This window comes from Columba livia, chromosome 1, assembly GCF_036013475.1.
Source record: "Columba livia isolate bColLiv1 breed racing homer chromosome 1, bColLiv1.pat.W.v2, whole genome shotgun sequence".
NCBI classification, from domain to species: Eukaryota; Metazoa; Chordata; class Aves; order Columbiformes; family Columbidae; genus Columba; species Columba livia.
The window spans coordinates 145,265,872-145,286,837 of NC_088602.1; the positions used below are offsets into that span (position 1 = coordinate 145,265,872).

Below are 20,966 nucleotides of genomic sequence, written 5' to 3' on the forward strand. Positions count from 1 at the left end.
GCCATTCAGGGACTGCAAACGAGGCAAAGTGGTGCCTGAACTATAGCTGAGGTGGGCAGGAGCTGTTTTTCTGGCAGCTGAGGAAATGTGATGGGAAGGAGCACCCTGCAGAGCCGGAGGTGCCCAAGGAATTTTCAGTCTGAAACCCAAAGTTACTTCACAAATCCATAAACCCCCAATCAATGACCAGCCAACACTGCTGGTGCCAGAAGCCAAGCTTTCCATACATATAGAAGGAAGATCCTATGGTGTCGTATCCACTTTTGGATATGAGTTTAAAGTTTTTTTTCAAAGACCAGAGAGCTCAGCAGTATTACTTTTCCATTAAATCCGTTTTGTAAAGAGCCTGAGTAATACCAGCCTTGCTGACAAGCAGTTCACGTGCAAGCATTGCCTCTGTGCACGTGCTGCCTTTGGGAAGGTGATGGATTCTGTAATTCATGTCAAGAGTTCTGTGCATCATTCTGCAAACAGAGGTGATGCTTAAGATCAAATCGATAGATCACTCCTGAGCAGGAAACCTTCCAAACAGGATACCCTCTGCATTTTAAAAACAAGCATCATAGCTAATACTGGTATACAGGTACTTACTGACAGCGTGCTGATTAAGGGCATCTTATTTTAGAAACCTTTGTAGATTTGTAGATGCTCTTTTGAGCATCTCTGAGGTTGGTGAGTGTCTTTTATATGTGGGCAGTCAGGCCATAGTAGCCCAACATGCTCCCCAAGGAGGGGAACACAGAAGTGTATGCTTAAGTGATGACAGGAGTATCCCTTCAGACTACAACAACAAACAGAAGACCTACCCTTAACATCTTCCTATTCAGGCAGCTACTGCAGCTATGCATAATGCAGTTTTAGCTGAACTATCTTATCAAAAAATAATTTGTTTTTTTTTTTTTATCATCAGATTGAATCTTTCTCATCTCTTCCCTCTTTTCCTATTTCCCTATCTCTAAACAAGGAGCAGCAATCATCTAAATGAGTCTTTACTTATACTGTGTCTCTCAATTTTGATGCATCTTAATTTTAGTTATTTTCTGTAACCTAAACAATATATTGCCAATCTTAATGGTTTTGCACCTGAAGATCTTCTGTCCTTAAATATGTACCAGAATGAATTTAGAAAACAGGTTGAGTTTGTCTTTGGCAGCAGCCTGTACATGTCTGCGTGCTCAATAAGCTTTATGTTGCTACCCAGTAAAAGCATTTTAAGATAAGTGGATAAATACAGATTGTTTCCAGTCATTCAGCATAGGAGAAAATCAGGACTGTAGGAAGATGTGGTAGTGAGCACAGAACCTTAAGGGCACAGCAGGGTGGGGGCATTTATGAAGGCTGGAGGTTTCTTCCTTCATAGAGCTGGAGGAGAAGAGAGGGAAGGGGGAAAAGATGCTCCAAGTGTGCACTGACTCTTTCTCTGGCTCTGAAAAAACCTGAGGACATTCTGTTTGTAATCTTTCCCCTCAAATCCTTTATTTTTAAAACTATAGCTCTTACCGAGGCGGGGGGGGGGGGTGGGGTGAGGCGGGGGGAAGAGGTGTAGTGTTTCACTTTACACAAAGCTTCTGCTTCCCCTGTGGCTTATTTGTAGCCCAAATGATGGGGCCTGACCAAGCTGCCTCTCGCACCTTCAGAGCCAGGTTGGCATCGCTGGCTTTTAGGATTTGCTCTGTCCTTCTGTCTCATGCTGGGCTAATTTAGCCTCATCTTGGTAAACAAGAAAAGGGTCCTTATTCAACAGATTTGAGCTGGAGTGACTGCAGCTGTCGTCTGGCCTGTGCGCAAACCAATTTTGTTCATTCCCTTGCCTGGCAGGAAGCCTGCACCAGAATTGTGTCGGGACTAATCAGCATTAAACCGATGTCGGGCGGGCTGCGGCGGGCTGCCCTGTAGCAAGGCAAGAGCAGCAAGGCTGTTCAGGAGGGATTAGTGTTAAGTCCTGCCCGGGTTACAGCTGCGCAAGGAAAGGCACCAAAACTGTACAGAGTATTTTCCTTGGGCCTTGTTGTTATGAAAGTCCCTAGCCAACTGCCAGAAAAAGTGGCTTAACAGTGAGAAATCAGCATGTATGTGTCCGTAAATATAAAAGCAGGAGAAGGTGCAGTGTCCATGGAGCTGAAATATCCAGGAGATACAGGTGGTGCCTTTGAACATGTTGGGCTTTCTTCTGGAAAGGCAAGGCAGGGAAGCATGCAAAAGTTCAGTGTGTGGTCTCCAGCCAAAGGATGATAGCGATGTTCCTGCTAGTCTTATTTTATACTGTAATAGATGCATTAGTATTAAACAACATGAAGGATGAGAGGTGGAAATATTTCTGAGAGGGGACCTGAGGCTTGGCAAGGGATGATTCATAGCTCTCATGCTTCACAGTCACTGTTTTTCTGCCTGGTATTTACACTGCAGATTCAAGAGTGCCTCCTGGTTTGCACTGAAAGCATTAAATCAGAGAGAGGCCAACATATGCTTTTTCACTCCAAAGATACTGAAATGTTGATGTCATACGTTGCTCTCCTCTCCCTGCAGCTATTGAATTGTCTTTGCAGTTTTTAATGTCAAAAATTATTTCTGTCTCAGTCCTGAGCAGCACAATTTAGCTTTGATGTTGATCCTGCTTTGAATGGGGGCTTGGACCTCCAGAGGTCCTTTCCAGCCTGGTTATTCTGATCCTCTGGTTTTCACAGGTGCATGTTTTGGATAATTCTCTGCCTAAAATTCTCCATCTTCCTCTCAGCTCTGCTAGGGGGTCTGTCTGTTTTTGTATCTGCTCAGCATTAGTCATCCCTTCCCTGAATGTAGCTGTAACATTAATTGTATGATTACATAAAATTGGTATGCTCCTGTATTATCCACAATGGGCACAGCCATGCTCTTAAATGCCTTTTAGGCCCCCTAAGCCTCTAGGTAAATCTGCATCTGCCCAAATTTACACATCAAAACTCTTTTCTAGTGCAAAGCTAAGCCCAAATGAACTTTTGAACTGAGTCGCTGCCACATGTTAAGCATGTTGTCATTGTTGAGGAAGCTCATTTAGGGGGAGCAAGCAGACCTTATGGTCTAAGATGCCCCAATTAGTTATAAGCTACACAACATAAGAAATCCTTCTTCTAAGGGAAAAATCATTAGCTACAAACCTGTCTGAGATGAGTGAACAGAGACCCAGGAACAGACCTGCTTTCTGAGCACTCTCATTGTCAGAAAAATACATCAGGTCTCTGTGAAGAAGGGACCAAAGTCTCCAGCCTTGCCCTGTGCTTACTCATATGTGAGAGATCAGCTGTGGAGACCTTGGCGAGACTGTGTTCGGCATGAGGGTCTGATAAGGTGCAGCGCTGTGTGACCAGAGCTCCTGTGAAACCTGAACGCCCTCTCTGCTGAGGTCTCCTCGGGTGGCATCTGACAATGTGGAGCATTTGGTGGATGTGAGGTTATTGATTAGGCAGAAGAGTATTGGCTACCAGCAGTGCTTTCAGAAACACTGCTTTCCTAAAGGTCTGTTTAGCCCGGGGAACAGAAAGCTGAGAGGGGATCTCCTCAATGCTTATAAATATCTCAAGAGTGAGTGTCAAGAGGATGTGACCAGACTCCTTTCATGGGTGTCCAACGATAGGATGAGAGGCAACAGGCACAGACTGAAACATAGGAGGTTCCATCTGAATATGAGGAGAAACTTCTTTACCTTGAGTTTGCCAGAGCACGGAACAGGCTGCCCAGAGAGGTTGTGGAGTCTCCTTCTCTGGAGACATTAAAAACCTGCCTGGACACATTCCTGTGTGATCTGCTCTGGGTGAACCTGCTTTAGCAAGGGGGTTGGACTAGATGACCTCCAGAGGTCCCTTCCAACCCCAGCCATTCTCTGATTCTGTAAAGGGAAGTGAAATGGTTTTGGGGATGTACTTAAGTAGGAGTAAAAAGTTAAAAACCAGCCAAACAAAATCAAACTAAAAAACCCCTTAATGTTTTGAAAACTTGGTTTCCAGCTAGGCAGTAACAGAAATAGATGGGCTTTCAAAGTAGCCTTCAATGCACAGGTTTGAATAGACATGGAAATGGTTGGTCCCCGCAGGTATGTGTGGAAATTAGTTATGAACCTCTATGACTCTGCTATCTCTGATTTTTATTTTAATTTTTTTCTGCTGGGCCAGTCTTGGGTGAGAGAAACCTGGCTGGTGCGGAAGCTCTGCCCTCACTACAGGTGGGGAAGGCTGGGAAGCATTTGGTCCCTCATCGCCCTCACCTCCTGCACTACAGAGCAAACTGGACCTTGCAGTACAGAGCCCATCTCCTCTCAGGTTTCTCCTTTGTCCTAGCCATCTTCTAGCAACATCCTAACCTGCCCTGTTTGTGCTAATTATATGTCTCATTCTTTCCATGACAAAAGCGATCAAAAATAGCTGCTTTAAAGCGGGGAGGAGGGGGAGCAGGCAGTAACAGAAACTAGATTTGCTGTAAACCAAGCCCCCTTTTATCTTCTTTCCTTAAATACTCTTATTTTTTCATAAACAAATTATCACATTTTCTGAGTCTCTGGTTCTTCAAAAGTGACTTTCCCAAATGCAGTGTTATACTTGGATTCTGGGGGCCTATTTTTCATGTTTAATCATCTGCAGTGTGCTCTGCTGATGGCCAGTGGCTTCAGGCTGTTACCTTGAAATTGCTACCTCTTACCATTTCTAATGCAAGAGGTTGTTTTGGTTTTTAATTTGAGGCATTTGACAAGTTTGAGCTCCCTTCCTGTGGGAGCACAGATGGCAGCTAAAGGGATGCTGGAACAATTTCATCCCTACCTTGGTGATGACAGACAGGGTTTCAGGAGAGAGCGGTGAGGCTGTCTCTGCAAATGTTTGAACAAATCCCTTGTCCTTGACAGATGTGGAAGGGATTTGATGATACCTGTGAGGGCTAGTGCTGTGTTCTGAGGTGTTACCTGCTTGCCCATGCTCTCCTGCTTGATTGTTGTGTCCAGGGCTCCCCTGCTGTCCAGATCTCAGTTTCTTGATTTCTAATGCTCTTATGGAGCTTGCAAATGTAATGTTAAACCAATCTCTTCCTAGTTTTCTGGGGGTATGGCTTTCTCTCTTCCCCCCTCCCCCATACAAAACTGCAAATATAAAGATTATCTACCAAAAGGTGATTTTTGCATTTGGTCACTTTTTTGAAATTGTGAGAAGATGTAACAAGAAATAACAAGTAGCATTTTTGAGGCAGGAAAAGGTCTACCTTATAGGCCAGAGAGGCACCTTGATGTTCTAGACAGAGTTGAGGCCGTAAAGAAAGTACTGGATAAGGCAAGGCTGAAATCCTGTTGAGCCTGTCTGCATGATGTCCCAGCTGGAAACCCTCTTTTTTTGCAGTTCAGATTGCCCTGCAGCAACTCCCAAGCTTGTCCTGGAGGAGCAGAAGCAGCCAGAAGTGCCTTGTTGCCTCTTCTGCCTCAGGGCATCCTGCGAGAAGCACAGATCTGCTCTGCCTGTCAGGGAACTAATTATTCATCTTCCAGGAGAAGAGCTCTTCAGGAAAATTCGACCTGATGCAGCTCATTTCTCTATCTTAAGGACCCATGTGTGAGTTTCAAGTTTGGTATGTGTCTAGCTTGTATAGATGAGGGGTTTAAAGAAAGGGACAACTTGGGCTTCAAATGTCTGAAGGTGCATCAGTTTCCAAGTTCATGATTTGACTTGGAAGTTTTGTTTTCTGAATAATGCTGGGGGAAAAAAAGCTGTGGTCAAAAGCTTTTCTTCTGCTTAAAATGATCTAATTTTATAATTAAAAAAAAACAAAAACCAAACCTATGCACATTTATGCTTCTTGCTGTAGTGCACTGTTACTGTATTGCCTAACTTTCCCTGTACCCTTTGTGAGCTAGATGGAGTGGTGCTTAAAAGTTCCTTCTGTAGATGTGCAGTTTGTTTTTTCAGTTTTTGAGATGCTGTGGTTTTTGTTGCATTTGGAATGTATTCCCTTGTTCCAGGTATCAGTGCCAGCATATGGAGTCCTCCTACCTCTTCCTTTCCTTCAGTTACTGTTTCCCACCCTCCTATGGTTTTTCGCACAGATGTGATTAACTGGATGGAAAGATTAATCCAGCTGGGGGCTGAAAAGCAGCATGTTCCCCTCTGTTCTTCATCCTTCCATCCCTCCCACAGGTATCTTTCAGCTGGCTCAGCTCACTGGTGCGGTTCCCTGCTGGAAACGCCTGAGCTGATGAACCGAAAGTTTGGTGCAGGGCTGGGAATGAGAAGAGGTGAGAGGGAGGAGCTGCTTGTGATGCCTCAAGTATCACCGCTGCTGGGTGTCTGCAGCTTTGGGAATCACCTGCCTGCTGGGCTGCTAGCCTGCAGCTCACCAAAGGCCATGTGGACAATGAGTAGCAATGACAAAGATACAACCTGGGAATTGTGTTTGGGGCTGAGGTGATGCAGGCTTGGTGTGTGTATTGTTCTATTGTAGCCACCGAGGTTAAAGCTTTCTCAGAAGAGCACAATTTCCAAAATGTTAAGTAAAAGAAAGGTCAAGGGAAGGGAAAAGCTGACCTTCTGTCAGGACAGAACATGTATTAAGTGCTTTTGCTTCTACACATTGACACAAAGCTGTGATTAGACGTATTTTCAAAGTAGAAAGTAAAAAGGCTTAGGAAACATAAGTTATTTTAGACAATGTTGGTTGTATGGCTTCTTCAACATGCCCTGACAGTTCAGGGAGATGAAGCAATGCTGTCTTTTTGCCCACAAAAGTGCAAAACTCTGTCAGAGAGTCCACCTGGGTGACTGTTGCAGAGTCATGTGAATTTGTGTGTTATCATTTGGGTAGGGTGACTGCACTTTGACCTGAAGTAGAGAAGGAGCTGTACCCATACAGGGCTCAGTTTTTGCTGCCATTCAGTCAGCTGCTCAAGATCTACCCCTGCGGGTTGCTTCCAAATCCATCATCTCTTTAGATGTAGAAGAAGCAATGGAGAGGTAGGAAGGTGATGCAGGCTAGTGCCATTGTAGGATCATTACAAGGCACATCCTCCACCCTCACCACAATGTGGAAAGTGTTGCTGACCTGAAAAACGGGGCTCAGTGCTGACCTGCAGCCTGAGCCAGCGTTGCTGGAAAGCACCGGTACAAGAAAGGGAGAAGGAAAGGTGAGGGAGATACCTCGAGAAACTCTCCAAAGAGTTAAGATCTCTGGGACAGGTGGCAAAAAAGATGTTTTCTTTGGGGAAGGATTAATCTTGGGAAAGGGTTAACCAAAAGCAGCTCCAGAACTGGTACTGCACTAGTTTAATAGCTGATTTAAAATACCCATTTCCTCAGGTTGTTTATAAAGTGATACTCTGATGCCACAAAATACAGATTCAGCTTGAAGTTTCATATTTCTGTATTAAAATAAGTCATATTCAGGCTGTCATATTGGTATAAGCAGAGAATAAACCTTGCTGAATTCAAAGCCTGGGGTGGACTCCTACTTTAACAAACAGCCTTTTTCAGAGGCAGGAGGAATGCATTTTTGAAGCTTTGTTGTTGTGGCTTATAAATAAGCTTTGCTAGAAGTTTGAATGTTTTTTAATTCTTTCACAACCCTTGAATTTGCAGCTGTAGGATGTGAGTGCTCGGATCCCTTTAATCTGGTGTACATACATATTCTTTGATTTCAAAGGGGAATTCTGTTCCCCACGTGCACTGCCTGTTCCTGTGATGACTCTGAGACCAGTCCCGTTGGACTGATTCTCTGTACACGTGTGAAGCCCTTGAAATATTCATTATATTCTGTGGTAATCTAATATTAGTGAATCACCTTACAGTCATTTATAAGAAGGTACTTTTTTTTTCAGCCTGACAATAAAGCTGCAGGCTTTATGTAAGCACATATCTAGTAATCCTTGTGCTCAGCTACCCTTTGCTTAGCTTATTGCTAAGTAAACTCACAACCATGTAACTGCTGAGATCTTCATCATTTGCTGTCACAAATATTTATGGTTTGGGTCTTTCCTCTTTTGTGTGCTTTCTATGTATCTTCCCCCCAAAAAAGTCCTTCCTTAATGTAAATGTTTAATCCAACCTGTTAACCTTTGCATTGAAGAGGTATCCATCAGGGATGCTCTCAGTTGATTTGCATCTTGCAGAATAAATCACCAGAAACCTGTCAAGCCCTGAACATAAATGCAAATGCCTGCATCTCTTTAATCTGGCATGTGTGTATCCTGTCTGATATGAGATGGGAATTCTAATCCTGTGGGAGCAATGCAGGAACCCCTGATGCTACTGCAGTGCTGTGAGGAATGATGAGCCAGCTGGCATCAAGGTTTGAGGACCATTTTATTGTTCTTTGGGCTATTTGATGGAGCTGGGGAGAGCCCCAGGTGCAGGAGACAAGACTTTGAACCTGTAAGAGAATGTTCCTGTCAGTTTGCTCTCTTTGGGAGAGAGGGAGCATACATGTGTGTGGTTGGGAATACATTACACATCTGCTCTTTCCTACACAGAATAATGCTCTTTAGCTGGTAGCCTCATGCATGATAGGGAACATAAGTGGAGACTGCTGAAACCCATCCTTATGCAGCATAAACAACTCTCCTCTCTTGATTGGAGGAATAACAACTTCTTCCTCCATGAAAAATGATAAGTTCTTGTTTTCTGTAACAGAATGCTCTGATTTAGCTGTCCCACATTGTCACACCATCATTTTCAGAGTTGTGCTTTTATGCCCACGTACGTTGTTAGTCCTATTTCCTTTTACATGTGCTTCCCTGTATTTATTAGATCTCCCAGACCTTAATAGACTCACAGAGACTGTAGGCTCTAATGCGTTTTCAGCTGTGGTGTGGTCTGTGCCTAATCCAGCCTTGATCAGCTCAGTATGAAATACTCCGTTTCTAACATGTGCTCAAACAGTTACTGAGGCCCCCAAAGCAGCATGGTGTGGGTTGCTTCATTATGTGAAGCATTCTGTTTAGCTCCACAAAACTGCCCTTTATGCAAAAGGAAAAGTGTAAAATATCATAACAACTCCTTTTGGTTTTGCATGAGATGTGTGCAGTGGCCAGGAGGGCTCTCGTGGCTATTTGGGGTGGCTCTAAATGGTTTGCTTTTGAATTAACCTCTCTGTAGTCAGTGACAACTCATGCTTATTTAAAAATGAGAGCAGCAATTATATGCCTTCTAACCCATGTATACTTAGTGTGCCAATCAACCTGGGATCCAGGCACTAGAAGATTAGTGGATTAGTGGTAAAGAGGAAACATTTGCTTAAATGCCAGGTAATTTTAGGGTTATTTAGATCTCTGTTCTCTGCTGGTTCCATCTCTACTAGCAGGACACTAAAACAGCAGGCAAAATAGGCACCTGGGGTGAAAGTGGACTTCAATTTCTTACTTAGCTTTTTGTGCATCTCTGCAGCTTCTCTTTCAAAGTCCCACCAGCTCTCTTCAACCATGTTTCAGGGCAGGAAACATACTCTGTCACCTTTTGTGGCTCTCTACCTTCTTGTTACCTTTAGGGTCTAAAAACACTCCAAAAATAATTACTGTTTTGACTTGAGTGTCTACTGCTCTACAGAGGGATTTTTACTGGAGTGGCAGTGGAAATTTGAGGGGAGAGGAAGTAAGACACTGGTTTTTGTTGCTGAACTTTGGCAAAGGAGACACTGTTAAGATACAGAACCCTCTGTGTTGATTCCTTTTGCCTGTTTTGTGGGACTTTACCCATGTTCTTTAAGAGATCTTGTTGATGACAGGGGAAGATGGATCCCAGGGTTTAAATCTGGGTTGTTGGGAGAGCAGAAAACCCCGAAATACACTGGAGACCAAATTTGACAGAAACCTTGAAATGGTATTTTTGGCGTGCACGAAGGTTAGGGATGCACCTATAGAATCACCTCCAGAGATCTATGGGAACAAGTAAGACAAGAGAAGAAAGGGTCTGAGCTGCAGGGGCATTTGCAAGCTGAACCCAGAGACTATTATTTTTCTGGCTTTCTCAATGGAAATCCACCTTTACAAAGATGCTTTGACACCTAAGGCTCCCCAAGGCATTAGGTTAAGCCAAAGGATTTATTTTCTGGGCTCCCCTTTGTAGGGATCTGAAGCAAATCTAGAGGCATGGTAGAAACACTGCTGCGCTTTCAGTTTCTCATCTGGAGTCTGGTTTGGATCTAGAAATTAGTATTGGTCCACACCTTTGGATTTGAATCCTGACACTTTACTGTGGCATGGTGATTGGGTCCTGCTTTCAGCATTCTGTATTTTCAGTAGACTTGGAAACTGGCCACAAAACAGTCAGGGGTGATAAATCATAAATCTGTTTATTTATGCTTTTTCTGATATGTATAGAGCTCTGCTGCAATGAAAAATAAACTAAAGCTGTATCTAACTAGTCATGGTTTACTTAAGCATAGAAAATATTTTTCATGTGGCTTAGATGTGAAATTACTGTGCACTGATAGCTTCTTAATGATCCCTTGTGTAAACTTGCTGGCAGCAGCCTCATCTTCAAACAGTTTCTAAATGCAGGTGGTGTTGACCAAGACATGTAGGTTCTTGCAGAGATGCTTGTGGCAGAAGAGGTATTTTAACTGAATAGTTCCAAGAACAGATCTTTCTTTCAATATGATTATATTTTTGCCTTTTAACCATGTTCTAACATTTTTGGTTGACAAAACTGCATTGTTGTTTTTTTCAAAAAGTAATAAAAACGACCATCCAACACGTTGTATAAATGTCTTGTTCCTTTGATGATAGGTTTGCCCACAGTAGAAGCATTTGCAGCAATAGGGTGATCTCTACTTACTGTGGTACACCTGGCTTAAAGCATCTGAGAGCGATCTCCAAACTGAAATGGTTTCTCGAGTAGCTCTTAAGTGGATGTATCAGCTCTAAGGCCCAGTGTGGCTGTGCAGGCTGTGAATCCTCCTCTGCCCATGTTTTCGTTCCTATTCACCACTGTCGTCCATCCAGAAGCTCTGGTAACTTCAAGCCTTGCCTGCGGGTGCTTGTGACTTTTGAGTATGTGGAAACCTTTTGTCTCTTAGAAAAGGATTCAGTTGTTGAAAACTGGTGGAAGACCAGCTCTTGGAGACTGTCATAGGGACAATTAATTGTTGGCGGCAGCTTAAACAGCAGTTTCTCAAAGACTCTTGAACAAAATCAGTTTGTGCTACACAAAGGAGTGTTTCTACTTCATGCTGATGAAAGAGCTTTCCTGAACACAAGAAGCAAAGTTCTTTTTTTGCCGGACCTCCTTCATGTCAAAACTGCATATAACTAATTTTTCATTAAACTCAGCAGCTGCAGCTTTGACAGGCAAGCATTGCCTTCCTGTAACCTATTGCTTCTAAAGGGTGTGGAAAAAAAAAAGTAACTCTCTACAGTGAGGAGCTAATTCTGGGTCCACAGTCTCTAAATTCACCTCTTGCCCCACTAATAAAACCAGTTTTCTAGACCTTGAACATGTGGGCTGGCTTTCCAGTGAGCATGAAGAGGCTGTCTCTTCCCAGCATGTTTTATGTTGTCTACTTTAGTGCCACTGTTGGGTTGTGGATTCAGTTATTTGAGAAGAAAAATCTTCAGAAATTGGAAACAGCTTCCTTCTGGAAGGTGCTGATGGATGTAGAAGATGGGGTTTCACTGTCTGGGTTCTGCATGGCTGATTAAAAAAAATCAACCATGAGTCCTTTGGATCCTCTCTGTGGCTCAGCACATCAAGGGACAGTTCTTGGGGACCTCCAAAAGCAAGAGTTTCCTTTAAAGCAGAAAAGTGTATTGCCCAGCGTAACAGTGTTAAGTCCGGGGAACTGAGGCCTCAGGCTTGTGTGAGACGGGCAAACAGAAAGTCCCCAAAAAGCAAAATCCCAAACCAGGCATAGCTGACTCATCGAGCTGCTGGACAGGCATCTTCGTGCTCTGTTTATGTCAAAGTTGATTACTGCTGAAAATGTTCCAGGCCAAATTAAGCTTCTTTCTTGTACTGATTTGCAAACGGAGCTTAATTACGGTGGCAGAAGTTGTTGTCGGTGAGTTTATTTGCACTCTGCTGTTGTGTAAATGCAGCTCTGGTGAAACTGCTTCTAACTTCAAATAACAAAACACCTGAAACTTGCCATCCTGATGATCCAAGGGAGGCTAATTTTGGTGCATTGTCTTATGGACATTGCAGAGTGGTTTAAAAAGAAAAACCTATCTTAATCCGGCCCAACTTAAAATGTAACTGAATGCACTGTAATTATAAATACAAAGAATAAAAATAAAGCTACTTGTTCTTGTATTAAAAAGGCCCCAAAGCAAAATTTATCGGGGAAAAAAAAAAAAATCCCCTTTTTTTCCTGCATTCTTGCACACAAACCTAAACAGTAATGGCACAGCGATTTTTAGGATGACAAGTTCTGGTTGTATTTTGGGGTGGGGAGGGGGTAGGGAGGTGGGGGGATGGTGTGTGTGTTTGTTTTTGTTTGTGTTTGTTTTCATCTCCAGAAAGACCAAGTGTAATAAAGCAGATTTTGAAGCAAGACTCTTGTGCTACCTCTGTCCCAGGGGAATAGGGGATGAAACCTACTTTAAGATTCACTTGAATCAAAAATGATGTTTGTGAGAGTGTGTTTCCAAAACCAGTCTGAGAATGCGACATGTTTTAACACAGAAATCAGGTATATTTGAACTTGATTCTGGCCTTGTAAATTAATAGAAAGCATGAGTGTGAAAGGACTCCTGTGCAAAAGGTGTGACTGGAAGCCTCCTGTTGTGTTCAGTGCTCAGAGGGAGGCGAACGTGTGAAATGAGGAGTGGGAGACATGTGTTGTGCTGAGCAGGAAGCCATCTGAACTTCATGGAGGACATGATGGCATCTAAAATGCCATAAATCCCTTGGCAGTTCAGCCCAAGCCTGCACATGGGTGCCTGTTGCTCCAAAGCCATGGACCCCCTTGCTTGATGGGCTTTGGCATCCTGCTGTGTTCAAGGACCTGAGCTGGTGTCTTGCTCTTCCTTGAACGTTTTTCACTCTGCCATCATTAATGCACTTCTGGGAACTGAGAGATGGATTTCAAACCTTTCAGTTTCATATGGCTGTGTGTGTTGTTTGTTTGCTGTGTAAGTAACCAAAGGCTGGCAGGCAATTTAAGAATAATGATGTGCGAAACTTAAATTTAAACAAACTTTTAATTATAGCTTGAATTGTTTTCTGTATTAGTAAAAATGCTTCTTCATTCCATATTATGTATTCAAAAAGAACAGCAGATTTTAATACAAAAATGCAATTAAAAAAAAAATATATATACACTTGCTGTGTATTAACAGGGTAGACCAAGGATCTCTGGGGCACACTTTCTGTATACCGCCAACACTGGATTGGGAGCCTGTGCTTGGAAAGGCAGGGTGACAGCAGGAACAGAATGAGTGAATTCCACACACCATGATTTTTACACAAAATAAAGGCCCAAGGTGTAAATAATCTGCTATATTTATAAGTACAGGTCCGGCTTTATACCCACTCCACTGTTTTCTCCAATACATTCCAGCACTTGGGGACAGACTGCAAGGTAACTGTGTAGGAGCACCATGCCCGGGGTACCTGTTTGTTAAACTCCCCCTCACCCAAACCACCATAATTTAAACCACGGCCTTTTGGATTTGACAAGATTATGATGCAACTTTATGGAAAGGGGATGGTGTAATTCATAGTTGTTTGCTAGTGTAGTGGGATGCCTGTGGTCAGTTGGCAGCTGGGACTTGGGGCTATTTTAAGAAGCTGACAGCATTGATGCTGTATAATGTTACTTTGTAGGCAGATAATTAAGTGTTTTAATCAAGGTCAGAAGAAAGGGATAATAGTGAATTAAACTCTGTAGTTTTTTTTATCTTTATTTAGACTTGTGCAATAACTCAGGTGAACAAACCCCCTTTTCTAAACACATTTTTGAAATACTGAGAATTTTCTGAGTGAAATTAATTTGTGGCAATAGTCATATTCAGTTACATTTTGTGTGCATAAAGAATTAGGCTGTACAACAGTGTTCATAGCTCTGTATTTATATTGTCTCAGTGACGCTGTTTTATTTGACTTGTTGTACAGGAGTTTTTGCATAACTTCTGTGACTGTTTAGCTATATGACTGATGATGATAAATGGTCAAAATACTAAAATGGGCAGCAAAACCAGAACCTGTCCCAATGCATCTGGCTATGCATCCCATTACAAATTGTCGTCTTCTCACAGTTCCTATTGCAGAGGTTGTGGCTAAGTCTGTGGAATCTCAGTGCCAAATTCCCTTTGCATGGTAATGTTGTAAAGGACTTTTAGGGAGAGCAGTGAGGACAGCCTGGCAGAGATGCTTGTAAAGGCACAGTGGATACAGGTCATTAGCAAGGGGAGTCTACAGCTTTGGCAATTGTTTTGTTTCCTTTACTGTAAATATTTATACAACTTTTTAGTTCAAACAGTTCAAAAGTAGAATGAAATAACTTAAAACATCTGGAGTGGCAAAACATCATCCTGCAGATTTGAATGTGACTTTTCTTTAGGTGCCTCCTAAAGAAATAAGAAAAATTATCCTCAAATACAAATTCACATCTAGAAGTCCTTATTGAAAGAACTCCTGTGCTGAGGGTTGTCTTCCAGAAAATACAGCTTTGGCAGAATTATCTGGGTCCTCTGAACTGATGCCTGGATTAACAGCTCAAGGAGGAGGTCATGGTGGAAATACTCTGAAATTACACCTAGAAACTGCATGACCACAGAGGTCAATGGCATTGCAGCTTAAATAGACACTCTAGGTTTATGAAAATAGATTTAACTTGAGGAGGATTGCATAACGCCTTTGCATAGCGTATGAATGGGACTGTTTTTGATGAAGGAATGCCATGGCACCTGTGGTTTTCTGCAGGAGTTGAGCAAATCCTTTGGAAGAACCCTCAGTTAGACACGCTAGCCCGAAATTTTCCAATACAAGTGTCTATTGGGGTAGCTGTTACTGGAAAAGATTAAAATCATTCATCCAAGTTACAAACATAGTTTACGTATTCAAGGGTTTGTCTAAAACCACCCTATTATGAGAGAAAAATGATGAATGAAACTATTGGGTAACTTTAGCAAGTCCTGAAAATGGCAGATAGTACAGCATTGAAGGTGTAACAAGGTGGCTAACAGTATTATGCTAAAGAAAACCTCTTGGGTTTGGTTCAACACCAGTTAAAGAACTGGTGGTTTTCCCCCTGAGTTTCACAAGCTCTGGAATGGCTCAATATATGAACAGAACTGTGTTTCGTAATAGGGAAGCTATATCAGCAGCATGCCGTTTGAAGTGCCGAGAATTTAATCTTGTTACTAATTTTGACAAGTACTTCTACTGTGTCTGTCAGTGCATTCAACACCTTTATAGCAATACAGTCGCAGAGGGTTTTATTTATCACATGGATTTACCCTTTGGCAGTAGTGGGGGGAAGAGAGGTTGCACAGGGGTGTGTTTAATGTCTGCTTCATGTTTTTCCCTTCCCCCGTACATTCATATATCTTTTCATTTTGTTCATACTTGCTTTCTTTTTTATCTCTGTTTGTTATGTTGTGTAGTCTTGTACAAATGGCTAGAAGCAGATCTCCATGGCAAGAGCTCAGATACTGCAGACAAAACCTCAGGTAAAGAGGCGTTGAGGACAAAAGCAATCACCAGGCCCTCTTTCTCTCTCTTATTTTCTGACTTCCAACTCCCTTTGAATCAAATTAAGGGGCAGAGTTTAAAAATGAAACCAAAAATCCTCAACTTTTTCATTCTTTTACCTGATTTGAATCAATATCTGATAAATTTTAGTCTTTCTTCTTGAAGCTCTCTTGGCAGATGTGCTGTCCCCCTCCAAAGAAATGCCACCAGGGGGTGTCAGGTATATTGATGGATATACAAATTGCTAGATCTTGGTGTGCTTAGTAAATAGTGAGCAATATCTTGCATGAGGCTGCTTTAGAGAATACTCCCCAAGAAATCTGACTGGGCTTAACTATGTAGACTTGTGTACAAAGGGCACTGGAAGGTCCAGCTCCACCAGTTTCTGCTACTGAGACCCAAAGGTTCCTGACACCTCAAGGAAGCATGTTTTGCAGTCTAGATTTAAAAAGGACCACGCACACACACCAAAAAATCCAAACCAAAACAAACAAAACCCCCCACAATAAAACAACAACAACAAAACCTCAAAAGCAACAAAACAGAAACCAAACCAAACAAACAAACAAAAAAACCCCCAAACAAAGCAACGAAAACACCCCCACAAACCCCAAAACAGATCATGTAGACCAGGGGTGCCAAACTGATTTTCACTGGGGGCCACATCTGCCTTGTGGTTGCTTTCAAAGGGCCAAATGTAATTTTAGGACTGTATGAATGTAACTACTCCTACAGTTATACAGTGTTAAAAATCACATTTGGCCCTTTGAAGGCCACCGTGAGGCTTATGTGGCACCCAGTGTAGATGTATTGATGAGATACACAACCCACTATGGCTTCCTGTTTAAATACGATCCATTAATCCTTTTATATGTGGACACACAAGAGGTGGGTTAGACCTTCTCACCCCTCCTGCCTCCTGAAAAAGCCACCACCATCTTACAGACAACTCAGATTTTAAAACTTGGGAATGAAAGCTGTTTTGTCTGCCTTGTCCCAGCCTTCCCTTTCGTATAATTTCTCTCCTCCACTGTAAGATTGAGAATATGTGGTCAGGAATGATGCCTTTGAGTTAACATCCTCGAACTCTGACCAGCCTACCACTGCTCCTTTGGTCCCATGGTGAGACGCAGAAGAAAAGCAGCAGAGCACAGTTTCTGCCCTACTTAAACTGTCCATCTCTTGAGCCTGACAATTAACAGCTTAACTGCTCCCCAGCCAAGCACTATTTTTCCTGTCCCCACGTTGTTTTCTCACTCACATGTTGTACATCACTTGCTTCTTGTGCAGGGGTCATCCAGTTACCCAATGCTTACCCAAGTTCTGCCTTCAGGAAAAAAAACATAGCTGGATGTGCTGAACACTTTTAATTAGAAATAACTATCAAAGAGGTTGTCACCATGAGGTGCAGTACTGTGTGTTAGTCGTGCTGCCAATACGTTCCTCTAAAGGAATAGAAGATATTTTTATTTCTGTGGTGACAGGCATTCCTGTGTACGTTCCAGAGCTTGGAAAGAGCGACAGATAGCTCGCATTCCCTGAATCAGAGGGTGTGGGTGGAGGATGCCTCTGCCTATTTGGTACATGTTTTTGTATGCCTCTGTGGCTGTGATAATTAATTAAAACAGATCTGCTTAGATGTTAAAATCGCTACATTTTAAAATAGTCACTCATATGAAAACCATCAGGACTGGCAACATCACAACTGTAGCTGCATTTCCCTAGTAATTTTATCCTTCATCCAAAATGCAGAAGATGCTAGTATTCTATTTTGAGAAATCTTTTGATTCTAAAATGAAATCAGGACTTTTTTTCTTGATAGAGAACCCATCATTTCACCGTTTGCTTTTAGTCTGAAACTAAAGATTCCTTTAAAATTTAGTGCCTTTAAGGGAAAGTGCAAGTTATTTAAAAGTACCATTACATAGGATGTTGTATCTAGTTGAAATGGAACTTGAATGTGATACATTTTACATGATTTTGAAAAATACTTGAATAATTAAAAAAAAAATCCTGAAAGCAAAAGGAGTCCATTCAAAACCAAATTTTTAGTTTGCCTCTGACAGGCAGGTTACCTTATGAGATGTGCTGTTTGCATGAATGGGTACCACATATCAAGTACAATGTTTCTGTCTGTATTCTTAGTACTGTTATCCAGCCATTAATATTTTAGAATATGGATTCAATTCGCATTTGATATTTGCTTCATTATTAATGTGCCTTGCTAATCCTGTTTTGGAAGCTAGCAAGCAAGCACTTAAATAAGCACACACTAGGTTTAATGAAAATTTACTGTTTGCCTAGAATAACAGCTAAATAAACTTCATTTGTCACATGTGACTCCACAGTTCAGAGCTATCAAGGCTGAGATCTGATAATATCAGGTATCCTTTGGTCCAAATCCCTTCTCTCATGTTTGCCAAGAAGGTTTTGCTCCTTGTGGTTCTCTTCCAGCTGCTTGTCAGTGTGGAGCTGGGTGTCATGTTCCACATCTCTCATCTCATTTTGGTGAGAGTCAAAGTGTTTTCCTGCTGGATTGGCCAAATGATGACACTTCACCCTGACATGTGAGCTGCTTTCTGTTGTATCCTTGTACTGTTTCCTTCCCAAATTATGTGGCTCTAAAAGCTTACCATGCCTGTCTTCTGGGGGCAGCTTTGTATGAAGGGTGTAATGTTGTCTTTTCGAGTTAATGACCAGCTGATTCACTCCAGCGTGGTTTCTTGGCTCTTCTCTTTTGTCTTGTGATCACTGATTGAGAAAATTATATTTTGTGTGTGTGCACTTTACCTTTAATTTATGATTTTTTCTCTTTAAAACCACCATAGTAGTAAAATACAAACCCTGCAGAGACTCTGCAAAGGTAAGTTATTTGCGCCATTTGTTTTCCTGGACAAAATGAATCCGTGTTGTCAGCCTACTAGAACCTCATTACTGCTTATTTTGGAAAGCTGAGTTTCTTAAAGCAACGTTTGTGTTTCATAAAGAAAACTTTTTAGACATCTCTGACATCCAAGTGCAGCAACATACGAATTATTGGTCATTTCCAAAAGGTGACTGAAACCCTAATTTTTCATGATTGCTATGGTTTATCGGTAAATATGCCTTGTTCATCTCCACTGGTTCCAGAGGTTGCTACAGTATTACCTGTCAAGATGGGCGGGTAACTAGAACAGCAGAAAATCAAGGATTTTCCTGCTCACGTATCCCTGGTGATATAATTTTTGGTCTAAGATAGAAATAAGTACAGCTCTTTCTAGTGGGGTTAGCAACCGAGCCATCAAACTAGGATAAGATATTTTCCTGTGGAGAAGCTTTCCAGGATTAGTTCCCAAATCCCTTTGAGTAGTCTGATGTGCTTCAAGTGTTTATTCTGTAAAACTTCAGGAATCGATGGATGACATTATATCTTTAATGCCTCTGCAAAGAACTTTGGGGCCAAAAGAAGAAGTCGTTCTACTGCCATATTCTGTAATAGAGTGATGGTCTCTGTTTTGTATACCTCAGTCTGAGCTTTACAACTGAGATGGCGAGGATCTTTGTAGAGGTTGTGCTCTGGACTGCCATAGCAGCTACTGGCAAGTCGGGTTCAGTTTGGCAGATGTGAATAGCTAATCAACTAAACCCTGACATGTCTTTTAATTTGATCCAGTTTAGCTGTTACCTTCAGTTTTCTTTATTTCTGTGAAGCATACACTTTTGCTGGATTTCTGGTTTGCCTCGAGCAATTCCAGAAACATGCTGGATTCCCTGCCAGAGCTCCTCATATCTCACCATTTACATTTATTCTTGCCCCAGGAAATATGGCTGCATTGCATTGCATCGTCTTGGACCTTTTCTCCTGTCAAATACAAAATGTCCTTGTAGAAGGTTATTTGCGCTTTTCCCCCCACGATAATCCATCAAAATCAATGAGACATAATATTGAAAACAAAACACTGAAATGTGTCTAAATAATGAGTTAAAAATGAACAGTTGTAAAAAAATTACCTGTATCCTTAAAAAACTGAAGTCTCTTGGGAAGGAAAATTTTTTGAAGCTGTTCTCTACATACATTTGCAAGCAAGCACTGTCAGAAGAGTGGGTGAGCTCTCCTCCACCTGGCTCCCAGATCGGCTTGGTGGCTCTTACGATGGGGCAAAGCGCAGTCCCAGCACACCTCCCTTGCACCTCCCTAGGAATTTCCACCTGCCTACACTCATCCTTGTGGAGGGGAGCTCCGGCAGAAGCCTCTGCTTCCCCTTCCTGACCGAGTGGGTGGCTGGTGTTGATGTAAGAAATGCCTGACTGCCTTCCCTTCCTCCACCTGCCTCTGTTGTGCAGATGATGCTGCGGTGGCCCCGGTGCTGCAGTCCCTGAGAGACCCGGCAGCTCCTGCCCTCAGCATTGATGATGTGTTAAGGGTTCATACAGCAAATGGTTTTCAACCCTCCTAAAACTTTGCCTGGATAACTTTTACCTTGTGAATTGCAACTCCTTTTTTTTTTTTTTCTCTTGTGTTCCTCCTAATTAACTCCACAGCCTAAGTTCTGCCAGACAAAGGCTGAGAAGCTTTGCCTTCAGGTATCTTTGTACTGAAATTTCCTTGGATTAATTCACTCTGAGCCAAATTATGGTGTAGGCTGTGCTTCTCAGGGAGCAAAGGGCACATCCCAAATAGCTATGGCCTCAGAAACCTTCATGTAACTGCTGAGCTGTGTATTTTGCAACATCACTCAAGGGCTGCTTAGCTGCGCGAAGGTTGGGTTGTCACATCTAACTCAGCAAGCGCAAATTATACTCCCACAGTCCATGTTGTTTTCAGAGATGGGTTAGTGAGGTTAGTAACTTGTTGTTTAACTTTTCTGCAGGAACAGCGATTGCCTTTAGAGCTTGCCAAGTGATTGAGTATTTTCTTCATCCAAAATAACCTCTCATTAAAAACATTAATGACATATTCATTGTCTTTAAGTATAAAGATAAACATATATATATATATAAAAATAAATAAATAAATAAATAAATAAAATAAATCCAATTCTCTTTGATAACACATTTTTTAAAAGTATCTGTTTAACACTAAGTCCCAAAAGGTGACTTTGCATGGCCAGTAAGGTTTGGTGAAATACTTAACATTATAAACTTCAGGCTTCCATCCCCTTTTCCCCTTTGAGGTGAGAAAGGAACTGGACAAGAAAGACCCACTTATAGTCTAAACCAAGAAGTCCGAAATTAGTAACCTGGTATCTGAGAAAAGTGTAATAGATTGTAGTATAACAAATAGTTTCAGAACTTCTTATTTTAGTTACTGTGTTGTATACTGTAGACTGTCCAATGATGGAAACTCTATTAGCAATA

The 20,966-nt window shown here is 42.0% G+C and overlaps 1 protein-coding gene across 5 annotated transcripts in view; it reads left to right on the plus strand.

Annotated features, from left to right (window-relative positions):
• DENND5B (DENN domain containing 5B) overlaps positions 1-20,966 on the plus strand; it is a 119,929-nt gene that overhangs the window by 33,009 nt on the left and 65,954 nt on the right. For 3 of the 5 annotated variants that reach the window (XM_065035135.1, XM_065035126.1, XM_065035093.1), the window contains exon 2: positions 15,542-15,607. The exons of 1 other annotated variant lie outside the window; for it this stretch is intronic. In XM_065035135.1, the coding sequence (XP_064891207.1) occupies positions 15,542-15,607 (66 nt within the window). Of the gene's footprint in view, positions 1-15,123; positions 15,608-20,966 lie in introns of those variants that run through there. One more of the 5 variants, XM_065035104.1, reaches the window with a different exon arrangement.